This window comes from Gopherus evgoodei, chromosome 1 (genome assembly GCF_007399415.2).
Source record: "Gopherus evgoodei ecotype Sinaloan lineage chromosome 1, rGopEvg1_v1.p, whole genome shotgun sequence".
Taxonomy (NCBI): Eukaryota; Metazoa; Chordata; order Testudines; family Testudinidae; genus Gopherus; species Gopherus evgoodei.
The window spans coordinates 44,367,651-44,385,655 of record NC_044322.1 but is presented as its reverse complement, the minus strand read 5'-3'; the positions used below and the strand labels follow the sequence as shown (position 1 = coordinate 44,385,655).

The 18,005-nt window shown below is 38.0% G+C and overlaps 1 protein-coding gene across 1 annotated transcript in view; it reads right to left on the bottom strand.

Moving 5' to 3' along the window:
* Positions 1-707: 707 nt before the first annotated feature.
* The window catches only part of RXFP2 (relaxin family peptide receptor 2), a 45,589-nt gene continuing 28,291 nt past the window's right edge, over positions 708-18,005 (bottom strand). Inside the window, 10 exon segments of the mRNA XM_030572126.1 lie at positions 708-943; positions 2,169-2,265; positions 2,268-2,374; positions 6,643-6,651; positions 7,707-7,801; positions 7,803-8,037; positions 8,040-8,069; positions 9,104-9,254; positions 9,256-9,334; positions 13,247-13,318. Coding sequence (XP_030427986.1) covers positions 708-943; positions 2,169-2,265; positions 2,268-2,374; positions 6,643-6,651; positions 7,707-7,801; positions 7,803-8,037; positions 8,040-8,069; positions 9,104-9,254; positions 9,256-9,334; positions 13,247-13,318 — 1,111 coding nt within the window.

Genomic DNA, 18,005 nt, shown 5'->3' with positions numbered 1-18,005 from the left:
TGCAGTATTTCTAGGGGAGTACACTGAAGTAGAAATTTGAAAGGACATATTGTCATCTGGTGATCCCTTCGGAAGTGGCCAATGGCAATCCTACCCTTAGATGGCTACTGACTAAATGCAGTGGTTGCCTTTTTAAATTCAGGTTCCAACCTCTCATTACCTTCTGAATTGTACCTAATCTTGACCTTGAGAGTCAGTGCTGAAAAGTCACAGCTGCACTGTCATTTTAGACTAGTTCTGCTTCCAATTTTCCTGATGACAATAGGATCACTCCTGCATGATCTCAAACCTTATAATACTGTCTAAAATATTTCAGAGTGTAAAGTTTAATGCCTACTCCAATTCATCTCTTCCTCCTCTCCCCCTCATGCCACTTAGTGTCTGTAAGGACAAGTTAATTTAGTCTCTGCCATTCCATCAGGAATTAGGGCTTCATGGGGAGTGGGATGAATAATGAAAATGTCTCATTATTTTCAGCCCCAACACACCATGTGCTTGCACTGAAACCTTTACATGAAACTGAAATGATAAAAACAACAGCTGTCATTTTATCTTACAGGAAGATGAATACAAAGATGGTAATGACAAAGACATTTCAAAATGAATCTCAAAAAGATTAACATAACTAATTCTGGTACTTTCAATTCTCATGCTCTTGCTGAGAAACCATCATTTGTAAATTAATTTATTTACTCAGTCTCCAAAAGTTATTTGTTTAAAAATCCAAGTCTAAGAGAGGAGGCATGACTTAGCGAATCATCTGGCCATACTATTGAAGTTGCCAAGTTTTTTCTGTCATTTTTGAAAACCAACCTCCTTTGATGTTTCTGCAGTAACTGCTTTAACTTCTCCTTAAAGAAAGTGGTGGTGGGAGCATAGAGAACTGGGTTCAAGGCACCGTTTATTGGCAGAATAAATATCACTATCCAGGAAGTGACAGTGCCTAGAAAAAAATCACAATGAAATACAGAATTTAAGAAGATAATCAGCATTTTCTTTTGGTATGAAATACGTAGAAGCAACAACGTAGTGTATTTTAAACTCAACACCTTTTGCTGTATTGAATTTTTCAGAATTATAATATAAAATCATTTTTATAAGAAAAGGGCTTGAATACAACACTATCTATTGGGTTCTTTATTAAGCATAACATGGTTTCTAATGGAAGCGGGGAAAAAGGCATAAAACTGAACATATTTCACAAAAGCTAGGTTGTTAACCTGTGTGCTACGGTTAACTACTCTCTTGTATATTTACTTGCTGTCTATTGAAATAAAGCCCTGATTTAGCAAAACACTTTAACGTGCTTAAGTCCATCTTTAGCCAGGACAGTACTTAAGCATGTGCTTAAATTCCATTGACTTCAATGGGACTTAATCAAATAACGGACATTACTAATACTAATACTGATACCTAGCTCGTAAAGTTAAACATGTGCTGCTGTCCTGAATTGGGATGCTTTCCTGAACTAGGGCCTAAGCCATGAGGGAAATAGGCCAGCTGGAACACATATATGAGAACCACAATTTGTTTTCAACCATCCAAGTTTAACCAGTTTTCCTACTGGGATACAAATCTTCTTCCAGGCAATCAGTTGGTTTCCTGACAGTCTGCGGTGTTTGCATAATGCCTTTGTTTGCTTCATGGTGAAAGCTATTTACCTGACTTTATGCAAAATGTGAGATGTCAGTTTTCTAGTAGTATAATGGAAAGGCAAGGTGCTTTTATTAAAGCATTATCTGTCAATAGTTGAATGGTTAGGGATCTGTCAGTATTTGGAGTTGGAATTGGCTAAAAAAGCCTTGGTATACTTATATTTTCCAAGTGGGCAAACAACTGGACTTATATTATGTATTGTGAGATTTTGTAGCCATCACAGTACAAGAGCTTTGTCACTATAATTCAGGTGAGTGCTCAGTTGCTTACATGAATTTTGAGAGGGGCATGCCTTAGTTTGAATCTAATTTCTGAATGCAATGAAGTCAAATGTTTTGACAAATATTTAAATCCCGACAGCATAATCCTTAAATCCTTCTTCAGACAATACTCCTCCCAAAGTCAATGAGAGTTTTGCTTGAAGGAGCACTGGGCAAGCATTGCAGGGTTCAGACCTGTAGAAATATTTGAAACTTTAACCAAAGAAGAAATAAGAAATCACATTTTCAAACAGATGGCTTGATTTACCTGGAATAGGGAGAGGATTTTTATAACAAAGACAGAAATCCAGCAGATGGAGTCAGTGAATACTATAAACAAACAAACAAACAAACCTGATTGGCTACAGCAACATCCACGTGAATGTTGCTTCTTACTTCTGATGTCTGAAGGGCAGTTTTTTGAATGGAGTAAAACATTCTGACATATGCAAACACTACTGGCTGGAGTTAGGGCCAGGGCCAGGAGCAGAGCTGGGTGGAGCCCATAAGGGCTGAACCAGACCCCAGCTGCACCCCCTGAACGTTCCTCTGTGCCCTCCTAGACGAGTGCACCCCACAGTTTGGGGACCCTCTGATCTAGAGTAATTTTGCATCATCTGCAAACTGCCACCTCACATACATACATAGGAAGACGTGGTCCATTCTGTGAAGAGTGTAGAATCTAATTTTATACAAGACACAAGTGAGTGTAGCAAACAAAAGGAGGGAAAGAAGTAGGGGCAGGGATATAGCTAACAAGAATAACATAATCCAATTATGTAGTCACAGCCAATTCTAGGGGCCAGCAAGCAGGGCAGTCAGTCTAGGCACCAATTTCCAGGGGGTGCCATATCGCTGTGCCACTTGTGAATTTTTTTGTTTTGTTTTGCTGCTCTATGGGGTGCAGAAAACTCTTTCTGTTCAGGCTGGCAAAGGCTTAGGACCTTTCCTGTGCATAGCTGCACTGTATGCACAACATGATGGTTCCAAATCTTTTGAAACCTTTGCACTTTATAAATGAGTAAAATCAGGCACCCCCAACCATCATTCAACCTAGCCCTCACTGGGGATCATAAGGAATCAAACCAGCAAATTACAAAAAGAGATAACTTAGGTGCAGTATAATAGCAGAGAATAGCAGTCATATAAGATTAACACAGCGAATCTGAGGAATCATTTCCCTAGCTAGGCTACAAATTGAACAGAGAATAAGCAGACATAAAAAAACTAAATAAAAACTCTAGTATGAAATACACCCCACCATGCCAAAGACTGAGTATTAGTCAAACTCTTGGCACACTGTCTTCCCTCTGCCCCACATTCCCTAAGCAACATTCATACACTGCCAAAATATTTATATTTAACAGTTATCCCCAATTTTTGACTCTTGGTCACTGTTCGCAGGTTTTCTTTTAGCAAAACAGGCAAAAAATAACTATAAACAAAAATATAGGGTTGATGTTTGTCCAGACTCACAAGTGTGAGGGCAAGAAACTTTCCACAGACTACGTCAAACTTATGTAGCAATCCCCTGTTCAGTTAAAAGGAAAAAAAAAAAAAAAAAAAAAAAAAAAGCTTCAGGCAATGCCACTTGGCAGGTATGAGCTCGCAAAGAAGGCCTCGCCTCTTTTTTCGAAACCAGAACCAAAAAATGAATGATGGAAATCTTCTATGAAGAGGCATCCTGCTGAGAAACCCATTATACTTAGCACTGATTTGGGAAATACTGCATTTCCATGTTCATTGCAAATGTTCTGAGCTGTAAATATAAAAGGACATAGCAGTTGTTGGTGAGGGAAGATAACTCTCTTCTGTGTTCTTGCTACACTAAACTATTTTGGTTTGAGGCAGTTTTCCTGGAACTAAGAGACTGACCTTTTTGCGAGATCTTGAGCTCTTCCAAGGAGGTTTTAGTGCAAGCTCAGGCAAATGAAGAGATAATTTTTGTTTTTGTTTTAGGCCCCAGTTCAGCAAGATTCTAAAGCAGTGTGTAACATTAACCACATAAGTAGCCCCACTGGTTCGTATAGGATACTTTAAGCACATGAGCAATGCACATATATAAATACTCTGCTGAATCAGAGCCTTAGTCATTTTTACTTGGGACTCACTAATCTACAGTCTTGGCTCAAGTAAGTATTATGTGAACAGTCTGTGTTCATACAGAAAATCCCATTGACATACATGGGATGACTCTGTTGAGTAAGGACTATTTGCATGACCAGGGTTGCAGAAATAGGACCTGTTTTAGATACACTTTTATTTTTGCTGCATTCACAGTAGGACAGGCTCATTAAAATAGAAAAATTCAGAGGTCGCTGATTCATGTGTTTAAATTATTCCATCCACAAACACTGTTTGCAAATTTTGGGGTTTATTTTAGATTGTCCCCTCCAATCCCTTTTTAAAGTATCAAAAATCCAAGGAGGAGTTGTCAAAACCTAGTCCCAGATTTGGACCTTAGCGTCCAAAATATGGGGGTTAGCATGAAAACCTCCAAGCTTAGTTACCAGCTTGGCCCTTGTACTGCTGCCACCACCCAAAAAATTAGAGTGTTTTGGGGCACTCTGGTCCCCACAAAAACCTTCCCTGCGGACCCCAAGACCCAAATCCCTTGAGTCTCACAACAAAGGGAAATAAACCTTTTCCCTTCCCCCCTCCAAGTGTTCCTGGAGAGATACACAGAAGCAAACTCTGTGAATCTAAACAGAGGGAGTCAACCCTCTCTATTTCCAGTCCTGGAAAACAGAAGTACTTCCCTCTTCACCCAGAGGGAATGCAAAGTCAGGCTAGTAAATCTAACACACACAGATCTCCCCCTGACTTCTTCCTCCCACCAATTCCCTGGTGAGCTGCAGACTCAATTCCCTGGAGTTCCTCACTAAAGAAAAACTCCAACAGGTCTTAAAAGAAAGCTTTATATAAAAAAGAAAGAAAAATACATACAAATGGTCTCTCTGTATTAAGGTGACAAATACAGGGTCAATTGCTTAGAAGAATATGAATAAACAGCCTTATTCAAGAAGAATACAATTTAAAGCACTCCAGCAACTATAGACATGTAAATACAAAAGAAAAACAATAACCCTTATTGTTTTTATGATCTCTGTACTCACAACTTGGAAACAGAAGATTAGAAAGCAGGAAATAGAAAACACTTCTCAAAGCTGAGAGAGATTCAGGCAGAAGACCCAGAACAAAAGACTCACACACAAAAAACCCTCCACCCAGAGTTGAAAAAATCCTGTTTCCTGATTGGTCCTCTGGTCAGGTGCTTCAGGTGAAAGAGACATTAACCCTTAGCTATCTGTTTATGACAGGAGTGAATATTGTTTTCAGTGCTTAATAAGAGGCTATTAAAATTATTTTGTGGAAGATGATTTATTATAAATATTTTATTGATATTAAAATTTGACAATAATAAATTCATTACAAATACATTAATAAGACCTTGTTTGTTCTCAGTTGCCTCCTGTATAAGATCCTTCTCATTAACAACTATTTTCTGTCCTTTCATTGAACCTCTTTATTTAAAAAGTTATTGTTCCATAGTATGACAAATATTAACAAATATATGTATGTATTACAAACATAGGATGTGGTTAGAGAAATTCAACCCGCCTCCCCAAGGACCATGTGCTCCTCTCTTGCAGAAAAGAGCATGGAGGGAGTAGAGCTGCACATAAAGGTAGACAAGAAAATGTTTCAAAAGTTAGCACAGAATCATGCCAGCTGATACGCATGCAACTCCTACTTGTGGACTGTAAAGTGGACTTGGATAAAAATCCTTTTGTAGAGGAACACAGAGGATACCTCTCCATGGACAGGGCCCCCCATTATTGTGCAGGAATACTAAGGATACTTCTCTAGGGGAGCAGCCCCATGTTATTAGGAAAACACAGGTAATAGTAATGGGGGATTTGATTATTAGCAATATAGATAGTTGGATGTGTGATGATTGGAAGAACTGCATGGTGAATTGTCTGCCAGGTGCAAAGATTGCAGACTTATCTAAACATCTAGACAGACTTATACGCAGTGCTGGGAGCAGACAGTGGCCATGGTATATTAGGTAGAAAGGTAGAGGAAAGGTCCTGGAGGCCAAATTTCGGCTGCAAGGTAAATGATTAAAATTCAGGACCTCCTTGGTAGCATTCTGGAAAATGCTTCCAGTTCCCCACGCAGGGCCAGTTATACAGGCAGAACTTCAGGGTCTCAATGTGTGGATGAGATGATAGTGTTCAGAGGATAGATTTAGGTTTATTAGGGATTGGAGAATCTTTTAGGAAAGGAGGAGTTTTATAGGAGGGTTGGGCTCTACCTAAACTAAAATGGAACCGGATTGCTGGCATGTAAAATTAAAAAGGTCATAGAGGGATTTTTTAAGTCAGAACTGGAGGAGAGCTGACAGGTGCAGAGGAGCACATGGTTTGAACAGACACATCCTTTAGGGGAGGATTTATTAAAGGGGATAATCTATATCTTAATAAGAGGAGAGGATAGAAGTTGATAAAGTACAGGTAGGAACTGAAGAAAAAACAGTCAAACAGAAAGGAGTCCCATTCAATTACATCAAATTAAGGCAGACACCTAAATAGTCACAAATTTTACAAATGCTAGAAATCTAAATACTAAGATGGGTGAACTTGAGTGCCTGGTATTAAATGAGGATATTGATATAATAGGCATTACAGAAACTTGCTGATACAATGTTTCTTAATGGGACACAGTAAGACTAGGGCACAAAATATATAGGAATGACTGAATAGGTTGCACTGGTGTGGGAGTGGCACTATATGTGAAATGAAATATAGAGTGAAATAGAGTAAAAATCTTGAATCAAACAGTACCACAGAATCTCTATGAATAGAAATCCCATGCTTGAATAACAAGAGTATAACAGCAGGAATATGCCACCGACCACCTGACCAGGATGGTGACTGTGACATACTCATGAAAATTACAGAGACTAAATAAACAGAAACCCCAATAAAAATGGGAGATTTCCACTATCCCCATATTGACTGAGTACATGTAACGTCAGGATGGGATGCAGAAATAAAATTTCTAGACATCATTTATGACTGCTTCTTGGAGCAGCTAGTCCTAGAACCTACAAGGGGAGAGGCACTTCCTAAGTGGAGCATAGGTTCTGGATCAAGAGGTGAATATAGATGAACTGCTCGGTTATAGTGAGCATAATTTAATTAAATTTAACATCCTTATAAGTGAGGAAATATAGAAGAAACCCACCAGAGTAACATTTAACTTCTTAAAGGGGAACTACACAAAAATGTGGAGGCTAGTTAAATGGAAATTAAAAGGAATGATCACAAGAGGAAAATGCCTGCAAGCTGCATGGAAAGTTTTTAACAACACCATAACGGAGGCTCAAATTATAAGTATACCCCAAATAAAAAAACAACAGTAAGATGACTAAAAAAAAATGCCACAATGGCTAAAAGTAAAAGTAAAGAGTAAAAGAGGCAGGTAGAGACAAAAAGACATCTTTGAAAATAGGAGATCAAATCCTACTGAGGAAAATAAAAAAGGAACATAGACTCTGGCAAGTCAAGTGTAAAAGTATAAGCAGACAGGCCAAAAAGGAATTTGAAGAGCAACTAGCAAAAGACACAAAAACTAGCAGAAAAAAAATTTAAGTACTTCAGAAGCAGGAAGCCTGCTGAACAATCATTGGAACCACTGTAAAAATATATCTACTATACATGAGTTTGCTGTAGCCTGGAAATCAGTTTTTGAAGTGCAATAAAATAAACAAGTAATTAAGACATATGAAAATATTAAACTTACCAAGAAAAATCCCAAGAGAATACCCCTTGCCTCCAATTTCTTCATCCCAAAATGAGATATTGCTATTACAAATCCAATAACCATATAGATACAAGGATTATTATTGTCTGATGCTTTCCTGGTCGGATATTACTGAAGGGAAAGACAATTACTAAATATTTTTCCAAAGTCAGACATGTCAACAATAAGACAGAGACCTCTGTAGAAAACATGGCCAGGAAACCCATGATATGACATGGTAAACTCTCCATCCACAGCACAGCATATTTTTTATTTTGTCCACGGTATTTAATGTCAAAAACTCCAATGAGAACAACTACACACCCATCAGACAATCAGAACCTATTTAAAAAGAAATTTTCACAGTTTATTAAAAATAGTAATTAAATTTAAAGATTTATATACTAAAAATGTTCTTAGAATTGGCCAGATCCTGGCTGACGTATGCAATAATGTAATTTAACCCAGGGTTTGTGATATTAGAATGAATTTGATGGAAGTGGCTAAAATAGGGTGACCAGATAGCAAATGTGAAAAATCGGGACGGGGGTGTGGGGTAATAGGTACCTATATAAGAAAAAGACCCAAAAATCGGGACTGTCCCTATAAAATTGGGACATCTGGTCACCCTAGGCTGAGATCATGCCATGAATGCTGGGTTATGGCACTGTGGTAAATCTATGAACTGCAGGTAACCGACACCTCTCATTTGAAAATCACATACAGATAGGGAGATGAAACTACAAGCTAGTACTACTGGAGTCAAAGCTCTAGAGGCTAGAAGAGGGCAGCATCACACACTCACTTTATAAACGGAAACTAGTATAAATTGACTTTAAGGAAGTTGCACTTGTTTATAGCGTATCTAATTTTGGCCCTGTGTTAATATTGTTCAAATGCAGGCTCTTAATTCCAAAATTATTGTTAGACAAAATATGGTGCATTAATTTGGAGTCAATATAACTTTCTGGCTAATTATGAAACATGGAATTTATAAACCACAGTGAAGTTTACTAGTTGCTAGTGCCAAAACTGAGAAGAATAAGACGGCATGGCACAATGCATGTAATAGCCAGTCTAGCACTGGTTAACCTTTCTGTTTTCTTGGATGTAAAATTAGCAGTAAAATTAATAAAGTGAAACCATTAGACTGCATAGATTCTTCTTGACCATTTGAATTTAAGGGTTAAAAGCAACTTTCTGCTTATATTTAGAATATTGGAAAATGGGATAAAAATAGAAAAGTTTATTAATATTTTGAAGTTAATGCATTGCTTATTATTTTATCTATAATATAAATGGTTGAATACTCAAATATACATAGTACAGAGGTCTGTCAGTTTGATTTAAAAATAATACCATTAATAAATACTTACAACACAACATTTTGATAGACATGGTGTGCGTCTTGTTTTCAGCTCTGATAAATGATCTCATTCCGGTGACAAAAAGATTTCCAAAACAAGTAACACAAGCTATGGCCCAGACAAATACTCGCAGAACATTATTAGCCAAGAGGTTCTCAAAATGATGAAATCCCATATGTTAATGGTGTGCACATTCGCACGTGGAGTGCACAGGAACAATACCGAAACTTTCTGAAATAGCTGAAAGCAAAGAAATGAACATATAAAATTGCTGTTCAAGCATAGGTCAACGTCACAGCTATGTATTAGATATGCAATTACACATAAAGACGTGAAAGAGAGGAAATTATAACAACCAAAATTATGCCTATTGGTTTAAATAGGAGGTGTAATGTGAATAGCATTTCACATTAGTCAGTGTAACATGCAGCCAAGGTGTAGCCCTTGATCTGTGGCTGATATTAGAAGGCTTTTTGTCAGATCAGCTCAAAGCTGGTTTTGTTTTGAGAATGTGGCTACTTCGATCTGGTGAACCTGATGTATCCCTTTGCACTAATCCAATTCTGCTGCCTTTCTTTTCTTCATACTAGGTTGGCAAAGATGCAGATCTGTTACCATGTCTTGGCAGAAAATATTTTGCCCAGACACTACTTTGCTTTCTGCATTAACAGACCGCTGGTGTGTGTGGACTGACTATAAGCTGATAGTTGACATTTAAGGCCCGCAGCAGACTGGGTCTCATGTATGTTACCAAGTTTCTGACAATTCTAACTTCTTAGGCCAGATGGAATGTGGTTGCTGAGGAAGGCCTTTTCTGCAGAACGGTGAGTGCAGAAAAGCTCATTCCCAATCTATGCTAAAAATAATAGTAAGTTTAAAACTATTGACATTAGGGCTGTCGATTAATCGCAGTTAACTCATGCGATTAACTCAAAAAATTAGTGGTGATTAAAAAAATTAATGGTGATTAATAGCACTGTTAAACAATAGAATGCCAATTGAAATTTATTAAATATTTTTGGATGTTCTTCTACATTTTCAAATATATTGATTTCTATTACAACACAGAGTACAGAGTGCTCACTTTATATTATATTTTATTACAAATATTTGCACTGTAAAAATGATAAAAGAAATAGTATATTTCAATTCACCTCATACAAATACTGAAGTGCAATCTCTTTATCATGAAAGTGTAACTTACAAATATAGATTTTTTTGTTACATAACTGCACTCAAAAATAAAACAATGTAAAACTTTAGCACCTACAAGTCAACTCAGTCCTACTTCTTCTTCAGCCAGTCACAGGTTTGTTTAAATTTACGGAAGATACTGCTTACTGCTTCTTATTTACAATGTCACCTGAAAATGAGAACGTTGGCACTTGCATAGCACTTCTGTAGCTGATGCTGCAAGGTATTTACATGTCAGATACACTAAACATTCATATACCCCTTCATACTTTGGCCGCCATTCCAGAGGACATGCTGCCATGCTGATGATGCTCATTAAAAAAATAATGTGTTAATTAAATTTGTGACAACTCCGTGAGGGAGAATTGTATGTCTCCTGTTCTGTTTTACCTGCATTCTCCCGTATATTTCATGTTATTGCAGTGTTGGATAATGACCCAGCACGTGTTCATTTTAAGAACACTTTCACAGCAGATTTGGCAAAATGCAAAGAAGGTACCAATGTGAGATTTCTAAGGATAGATACAGCACTTGACCCAAGGTTTAAGAATCTGAAGTGCCTTCCAAAATCTGAGAGGTACAGGAGAATGCTTTCAGATGTCTTAAAAGAGCAACACTCCGATGCAGAAACTACAGAACTCAAACCACCAAAAAAGAAAATTAACCTTCTGCTGGTGGCATCTGACTCAGATGGTGAAAATGAACATGTGTCGGTCCACTCTGCTTTGGATCGTTATTGAGTGGAACCCGTCATGAGCTTGGATGTGTGTATTCTGGAACGGTAGTTGAAGCATGAAAGCATGAATCTTTAATGCATCTGGCACGTAAATGTCTTGCGATGCCAGCTACAACAGTGCCATGTAAATGCCCGTTCTCACTTTCAGATGACATTGTAAACAAGACATGGGCAGCATTATCTCCAGCAAATTGTAACCAAACTTGTTTGTCTGAGCGATTGCCTGAACAAGAAGTAGGACTGAGTGGACTTGTAGGTTCTAAAGTTTTACATTGTTTTATATTTGAATGCAGTAATTTTTTGTACATAATTCAACATTAATATTGTGAATCATGCAGAATCATAATAATACTCTTACCACCAACAGCTAACAAAGGCTCTAATCATCTAACCCTTAGTCAAGCAAATAGTTCCTCTGGTTTCAGCGGAACTACTAGCATGAATAAGAGTTGCAGGACTGGGCATAAAGGCCCTAATACATCAAAGCACTTAGGCATATACTAAACTTTAAGCATGTTAAGTCCCATTGACTTCAGTGAGACTTAAATATTTGGTTAAGCACTTTGCAAAATGCTTTAGGCACATGCTTGAAGTTAAGCCTGTGCTTAAGCACTTTGCTGAATTAGGGGCCTATAGGGCAGTAACAAAATATTGGCATAAAAATCAAATTCCAAAATCAAACATTTTATCTGTGTTTGTATCCATCTGTAATCGTAAAACTTCCCACTCTATTTGTGAAATGATGCACATGGATAATAAATTGTTAATGAATATCAAATGTATAAAAACATGAAAGATACAAATATGCAACAAAATTAAAATGGGAAAATATTCATGAGAAGACACTATTTTTCTGAAATTATTGTGAAATGTATGAAAGTTGCTATGCCAAATGACAGCATGTAGGTGTGGCCCAGCCGTTTTTGTGGGTGGGTCTGCCAATCATACAGAAATCAATTTAAGTTTCACACTTTGAGGGCATGGGGGAACTGGGAAAATTATGAAGCTTTCAGTTTTCAAGAAGAGGTGAGGGATGTCAGACAGAATATAATTTGAGCTCTAGAAACAAAGCAAAGAACACTGCACACTTGCTGCAGACTGCTTACATTGTATGACATGGTACAGAGGTAGCAAATGTGAATATTATGAGGGAGCCACAAAAGAAAAAAAAAAGGCAGCCGAGAATGAAGTGCTAGAGCAAAAAATTAAAGATGTTCAGTTAGAGTGGGATTGACTCTATAGTTACTGCCTTGAAGAGGAGAGAGACCTTGTGGCATGTGTCCTGGCAGAGGTCAATGAGGTGAGAGAAAACATGATCCCTAAGCTGGGGTCCTCTTTCTCATAAACAGGGGGGAAAAAGTGTTTTGTAGTTCAGAGGCATCCAATAGTACAGTGTTTCCCAAACTTGAGACGTCTCTTGTTCAGGGTAAGCCCCTGTAGGGCTGGGCTGGTTTGTTTACCTGTTGCATCCACAGGACCAGCCGATCGCGGCTCCCACTGGCCGCGGTTCACCGCTCCAGGCCAATAGGAGCTGCTGGAAGCGGTGCAGGCTGACGGATGTGCTGGCTGCGGCTTCCAGCAGCTCCCATTGGCCTGGAGTGACTAATCGCAGCCAGTAGGAGCCGCAATCGGCTGGACCCGCGGACTCGGCAGGTAAACAAACCGGCCTGGCCCGCCAGGGACTTTCCCTAAACCAGTGGCGTCCAAGTTTGGGAAACACTGCAATAGTACTACAAACTATGACATGTTATGAAGCTATGGAGACACGAAAGTAGAGGAAAATCATCAAGTGAAACTGTCTGCACAAACATATATAGCTCTTCCCCCAGCCAAAATATAAGTACTCTTTGCATACAGTAAATTTTTGGGTAACTCTACCTCGCTTATGATGTTAAGCACTTGAAGAGCTATTCTGCTTCCCAGAAGTATGTGTAACTCCAAGTAATCACGCAGAAATCCCTCCCTCATGTCATAAAAGAAGTTATCGTGTGGGGAACAGAGGGTGATGCCCTATGGAAATATGAATTACATGGAGAAATGTATTTTTCTTTATTTTATGCATATAAAATGATATATTTAATATTTTTTGGAGAAACAGGACTCCTTTGTAACAAATATTTTAGTATTTAATAATATGGAAAGACTTAATAATCAGAGCTACTTTGTACATTCGTATAAGTTAAAGAAATGTCACCATGATGTCTGCTATTTTCCATACATACATGTAGGAAAGGTTCCTCAGGGGCTGAAACATTCTTGAATTTATATTTGGAATCTCTATAGTTTCCAGATCTCTGGAAAAGAAGTAAATTTCGTTATCTATAAACAAACTTTAAAATAGTTTTATTTTAGTTATCACGTCCTGAATTACACGAACAAGTGTATATCCCAAATCACAGGGTAATAAGTACACAATGCACAATGCACTGTATGCTATTTCAACAAGACTACTCTTAGTATTTCTTTCATCACAGTGAGCTTGTTTATGGAAGAGTATAGAATCATAGAAATGGATAGGACTGAAGCTACCTTGATGTCATCAAGTCCAGGCTCCTGTGCTAAATTGTTTAGTAAACCTAGACCATCCCTAACAGGTGTTTGTCCAACCTGTTCTTAAAAACCTCCAATTAAGAGGATCCTACAACCTCCCTTGGAAGCCTATTCCAGAGCTTAACTACCCTTATAGTTAGAAAGATTTTCCTAATATCTTACCCAACTCTCTCTTGCTGCATATTAAGCCTATTACTTCTTGTCCTACCTTCAGTGGACGTGGAGGACAATTGATCATAGCCTCTCTAATAAAATAAAACACTTAACAAATTTGAAGACTATTATCAAGTCCCCCCTCAGTCTTCTTTTCTCAAGACTAGACATGCCCAGTGTTTTTAACCTTACCTCATAGGATAGGTTTTTTTAAATCTTTTATCATTTTCATTACTTTCCCCTGGGTTCTCTGCAATTTGCTCACATCTTTCCTAAACATAGCACCCAGAACTAGACACAGTACTCTAGCTCAGGCCTCACCTATGCCAAGTAGAGCAGGACAATTACTTCCCATCTCTGACATATGACTTTCTTGTTAACACACCTCAGAATGATATTAGCCGTTTTCACAACTCATCACATTGTTGATTTACATTCAAGTTGTTATCCAATATAACCCCCAGATCCTTTTCAGCAGTGCTACCACCTAGCCTGTTATTTCCCATTTTGCAGTTGTACATTTGACTTTTCCTTCTTAAGTGTAGTACTTTGCTCTTGTCTTTATTGAATTTCATCTTGTTGATTTCAGACCAATTCTGCAATTTGTCAAGGTCATTTTGAATTCTAATCCTGACCTTCAAAGTGCTTGCAACCTCTCCCAGCTTGGGGTCATCCACAAATTTTGTAATCATACTCTCCATTCCATTATCCAAGCCATTAAAGAAAATATAGTACTGGACCCAGGACTGATCCCTGCAAAGCCACAGTAGATACACCCTCCCAGTCTGATAGCAAACCATTATTAAGTATGCTTTGAACATGATCTTTCAACCAGTTGTGCACTCACCTCATAGTAATTTAATCTAGACCACATTTCCCAGAGTTTGCTTATGAGAATGTCATGGGGGACTGTGTCAAAAGCCTTTACTAAAAATCAAGATATATCATGTCTACTGCTTCTTCCCCATCCACTGGGCCAGTAACCCTACCAAAGAAGGAAATTAGGTTGGCTTGGCAGGATTTGTTCTCGACAAATTCCATGCTGGCTATTCCTTATAACCCTATTATCCACTAGATGCTTACATATCTATTGCTTAATAATTTGTTCCACTATTTTTCCAAATATTGAAGTTAGGCTAACTGATCTATCATATTCCAGGTCCTTTTTGTTCCCCTTTTTAAAGACAGGCACTATGTTTGCCCTTCTCCAGTCCCAGAGGATTTCACCCATCCTCCAGGCGTTCTCAAAGATAATTGCTAACAGTTCTGAGATTTTTTCAGCTAGTTCCTTAAGTATCTTCGGATGAATTTCATCAGTCCCTGCTGACTTGAATACATCTAACATCTAAATATTCTTTAACCTGTTCTTTTCCTATTATGGCTTGCTTTCTTTCCCTCTTGTTAAGTGTGTTCAGTAGCTGGTCTCCCTTAACCTTTTTAGTGAAGACTGAAGCAAAATAGCCATTAAACACCTCAGCCTTCTTGATGTCATCTGTTAAGGGGTCACCTTTCCCACTAAGTAAAGGAAAGTGTAGTTCTTCTGTCTTTTTCTTGCTCCCAACGTATTTAAAGAGCCTCTTCTGATTGCCTTTTATGTCCCTTGTTAGGCGTAACTCATTTTGCACCTTAGCCTTTCTGATTTTGTCCTCACAAGCTTGTATGTTTCGTTTATACTCCTCCTTAGCAATTTGTCCACATTTTCATATTTTGTAGGATTCCTTTTTGATTTTCAGGTCATTAAAGAAAGCGCTTGATGGTGCCATATTGGACTATTTACTATTTCCATATGTCATATATAATATATGTTTAAGTGTCCAATGATATGAGATCTCAGTCTCAAAGAACTATGATTTCCTGGCTGATTATTAGGGTTATTGTGCTTTGAAATCCTTAAAGAATACAACATGTTTATAAACAAATGAAGGGAGTCCAATAGAATATTGTAAATATGCCAGATATCCAATTCTTTATGGCACTACTTTCAGCAAATTATAACAGAAAACATTTTAAGGATACCAAAAATGTAAAAAAAGCAAAACAAACAAAAAACAAAAAAGACAACCTCCCCTTGCTGTCCCCAAAATATACAAAAGTCTTTGAGTCCAAACAGTCTCAAATGATTTAGAAAATGTAGTTTCTGCCTTGCTTTTGAAACTACTGTTCAAAAGACTGTACACTCACAAAGAGTGTATAGTTCAAATAACTACAGATGTAAAGCTTGTTAGATCAGTCAAAACTTAGTGTATTGATTGGATTTTAAATAAATGCCCCAGTTCAGTGATTTCTATATTCATCACCATGTTCAGGTTCCCTGCTGATATCTTAAAGGAATCCATTTTTGAAAGACACATTATAGTTAACAATAGCATATAGCAGTGTGACAGATTTATAAAAAGAACAGGAGCTGAGGCCACCGGATCATTAGGGGAGGAGATGAAGGAGCACACCAAGTGACTAAATTGCAAAGCTTTATTAATAAAATAACAGCGGTGAGTGCAGGGTGCTCCCCATGTCACTCAGAGGAAGGAAGAAAGCGTTAGTGCCCCTGCCCTAACCCACTTTCATACTCACACACGCACAACCCAAGGCTGGCCAAGGCTGGGTATAACGTAAGAAGAAGAGGGAGAAGGGTAGATAGGAGTTCTGTCCTGTGCACAGGCCATCTAGGATCCACTGTTGATCTCTGACTTGCTTTGGCTCTCAGGAGGGTTTTTAAGTCCTGGGTTCTTTTGGGGGCATTTAGTTCAGGGACCTCTGTCCCCTGTGCTCTTTGTCCCAGTCTAAATCAGCTTTCTGCGGCTTCCTCCACTTTCCCAAAACACACCAGCTTCGAGACTTTGTTTTCCCCCTCACTGGCCTTCATTGTCTCACTAGTTTTCACAGCCTCTGCAGTCCTGCTTAGCTTAGTTTTCCTTTCTCATGGTTGATCAGAGTTGGAATCTAGTTTCCAGTCTTTCTTGTCTGGTAGCTGAGAGTCGGTTGTGTGCAGTGGCCTTGGGCTGAAGTCAGCCTCTTATCTTTGGACCTAGCTGGAGCGCTGAGTTAACCCATTCCCTTCTCTCTCCCTCCTTGTTCAGCCTCTTGAAACCTGCAAAGGAACCTTTCATTCCACACTCACACCTTTAACCCTTCCTGAAATACCTTGCAATGCCTGCAATAGCATTAGCAACATACTGTACTGATCGGCCTCCAAGGGGACTCCCTGAGGGAGGAGGCCATTGAGTTGTGACAGCAGTCATACATTCATGCTCTAAATTTTGTGGATAAATTTTAAGACTAATTTTGTTAATTTTATAGAGAAAAACATGTAATTGGACCTGGTTAACTTGCATCTTTTAGCAACCTCCTCTTAATTGGGATTTAAAAAATTAGGATTAATAAATCAAACTTGTACCTGTGCATGACAATAAGTACCTGTTTTATCTGTATGCCTTGATACCATTGGGAGACGCACATGCAGAGATAACCAGGTATAGATTAACCATACCTACCTGTATTCTATTAACATAAATTTCAGTCCAATTGACAATAAATTATAAATTTAGCTTGTTATAGATTGATGTTTATCATATGAATCTACTTGTTTACTGCAACCAAAAAGGATGCAGAAATTCTGCCATATATTTCATGTTAAGGCAGTATGTGGGTAAAACCAGAGCAGGAGACATACGATTGTCCCCCAAGGAGTTAAAACACAAATTTAATTAGCACTTTTTTTTTAACAAGCATCATCAGTATGTCCTCTGAAATGGTTGCCAAAGCATGAAGGGGCATCTGAATGTTTAGCATGTCTGGCACATAAATAGTTTGCAACGCTGACTACAAAAGTGCCATGCAAACACCTGTTCACTTTCAGGTGACATTGTAAATAAGAAGTGGGCAATATTATCTCCCGTAAATGCAAACAAACTTGTTTGTCTTAGCAATTGACTGAAAAAGAAGCAGGACTGAGTCGGCTTGTAGACTTTAAGGTTCACATTGTTTTATTTTTGAGTGCAGTTATGTAACAAAAAAAATCTACATTTGTAAATTGCACTTTCACGATAAAGAGAACACATCACAGTACTTGTATGAGGTGAATTGAAAAATACTATTTATTTTGTTTATCTTTTTTATAGTGCAGATATTTGTAATAAAAACATAAAGTGAGCACAGTACACTTTGTATTCTATGTTGTAATTGAAATCAATATATTTGAAAATGTAGAAAAACATCCACAAATATTTATAATAAATTTAAATTGGTATTCTATTATTGTTTACCAGTGCGATTAAAACT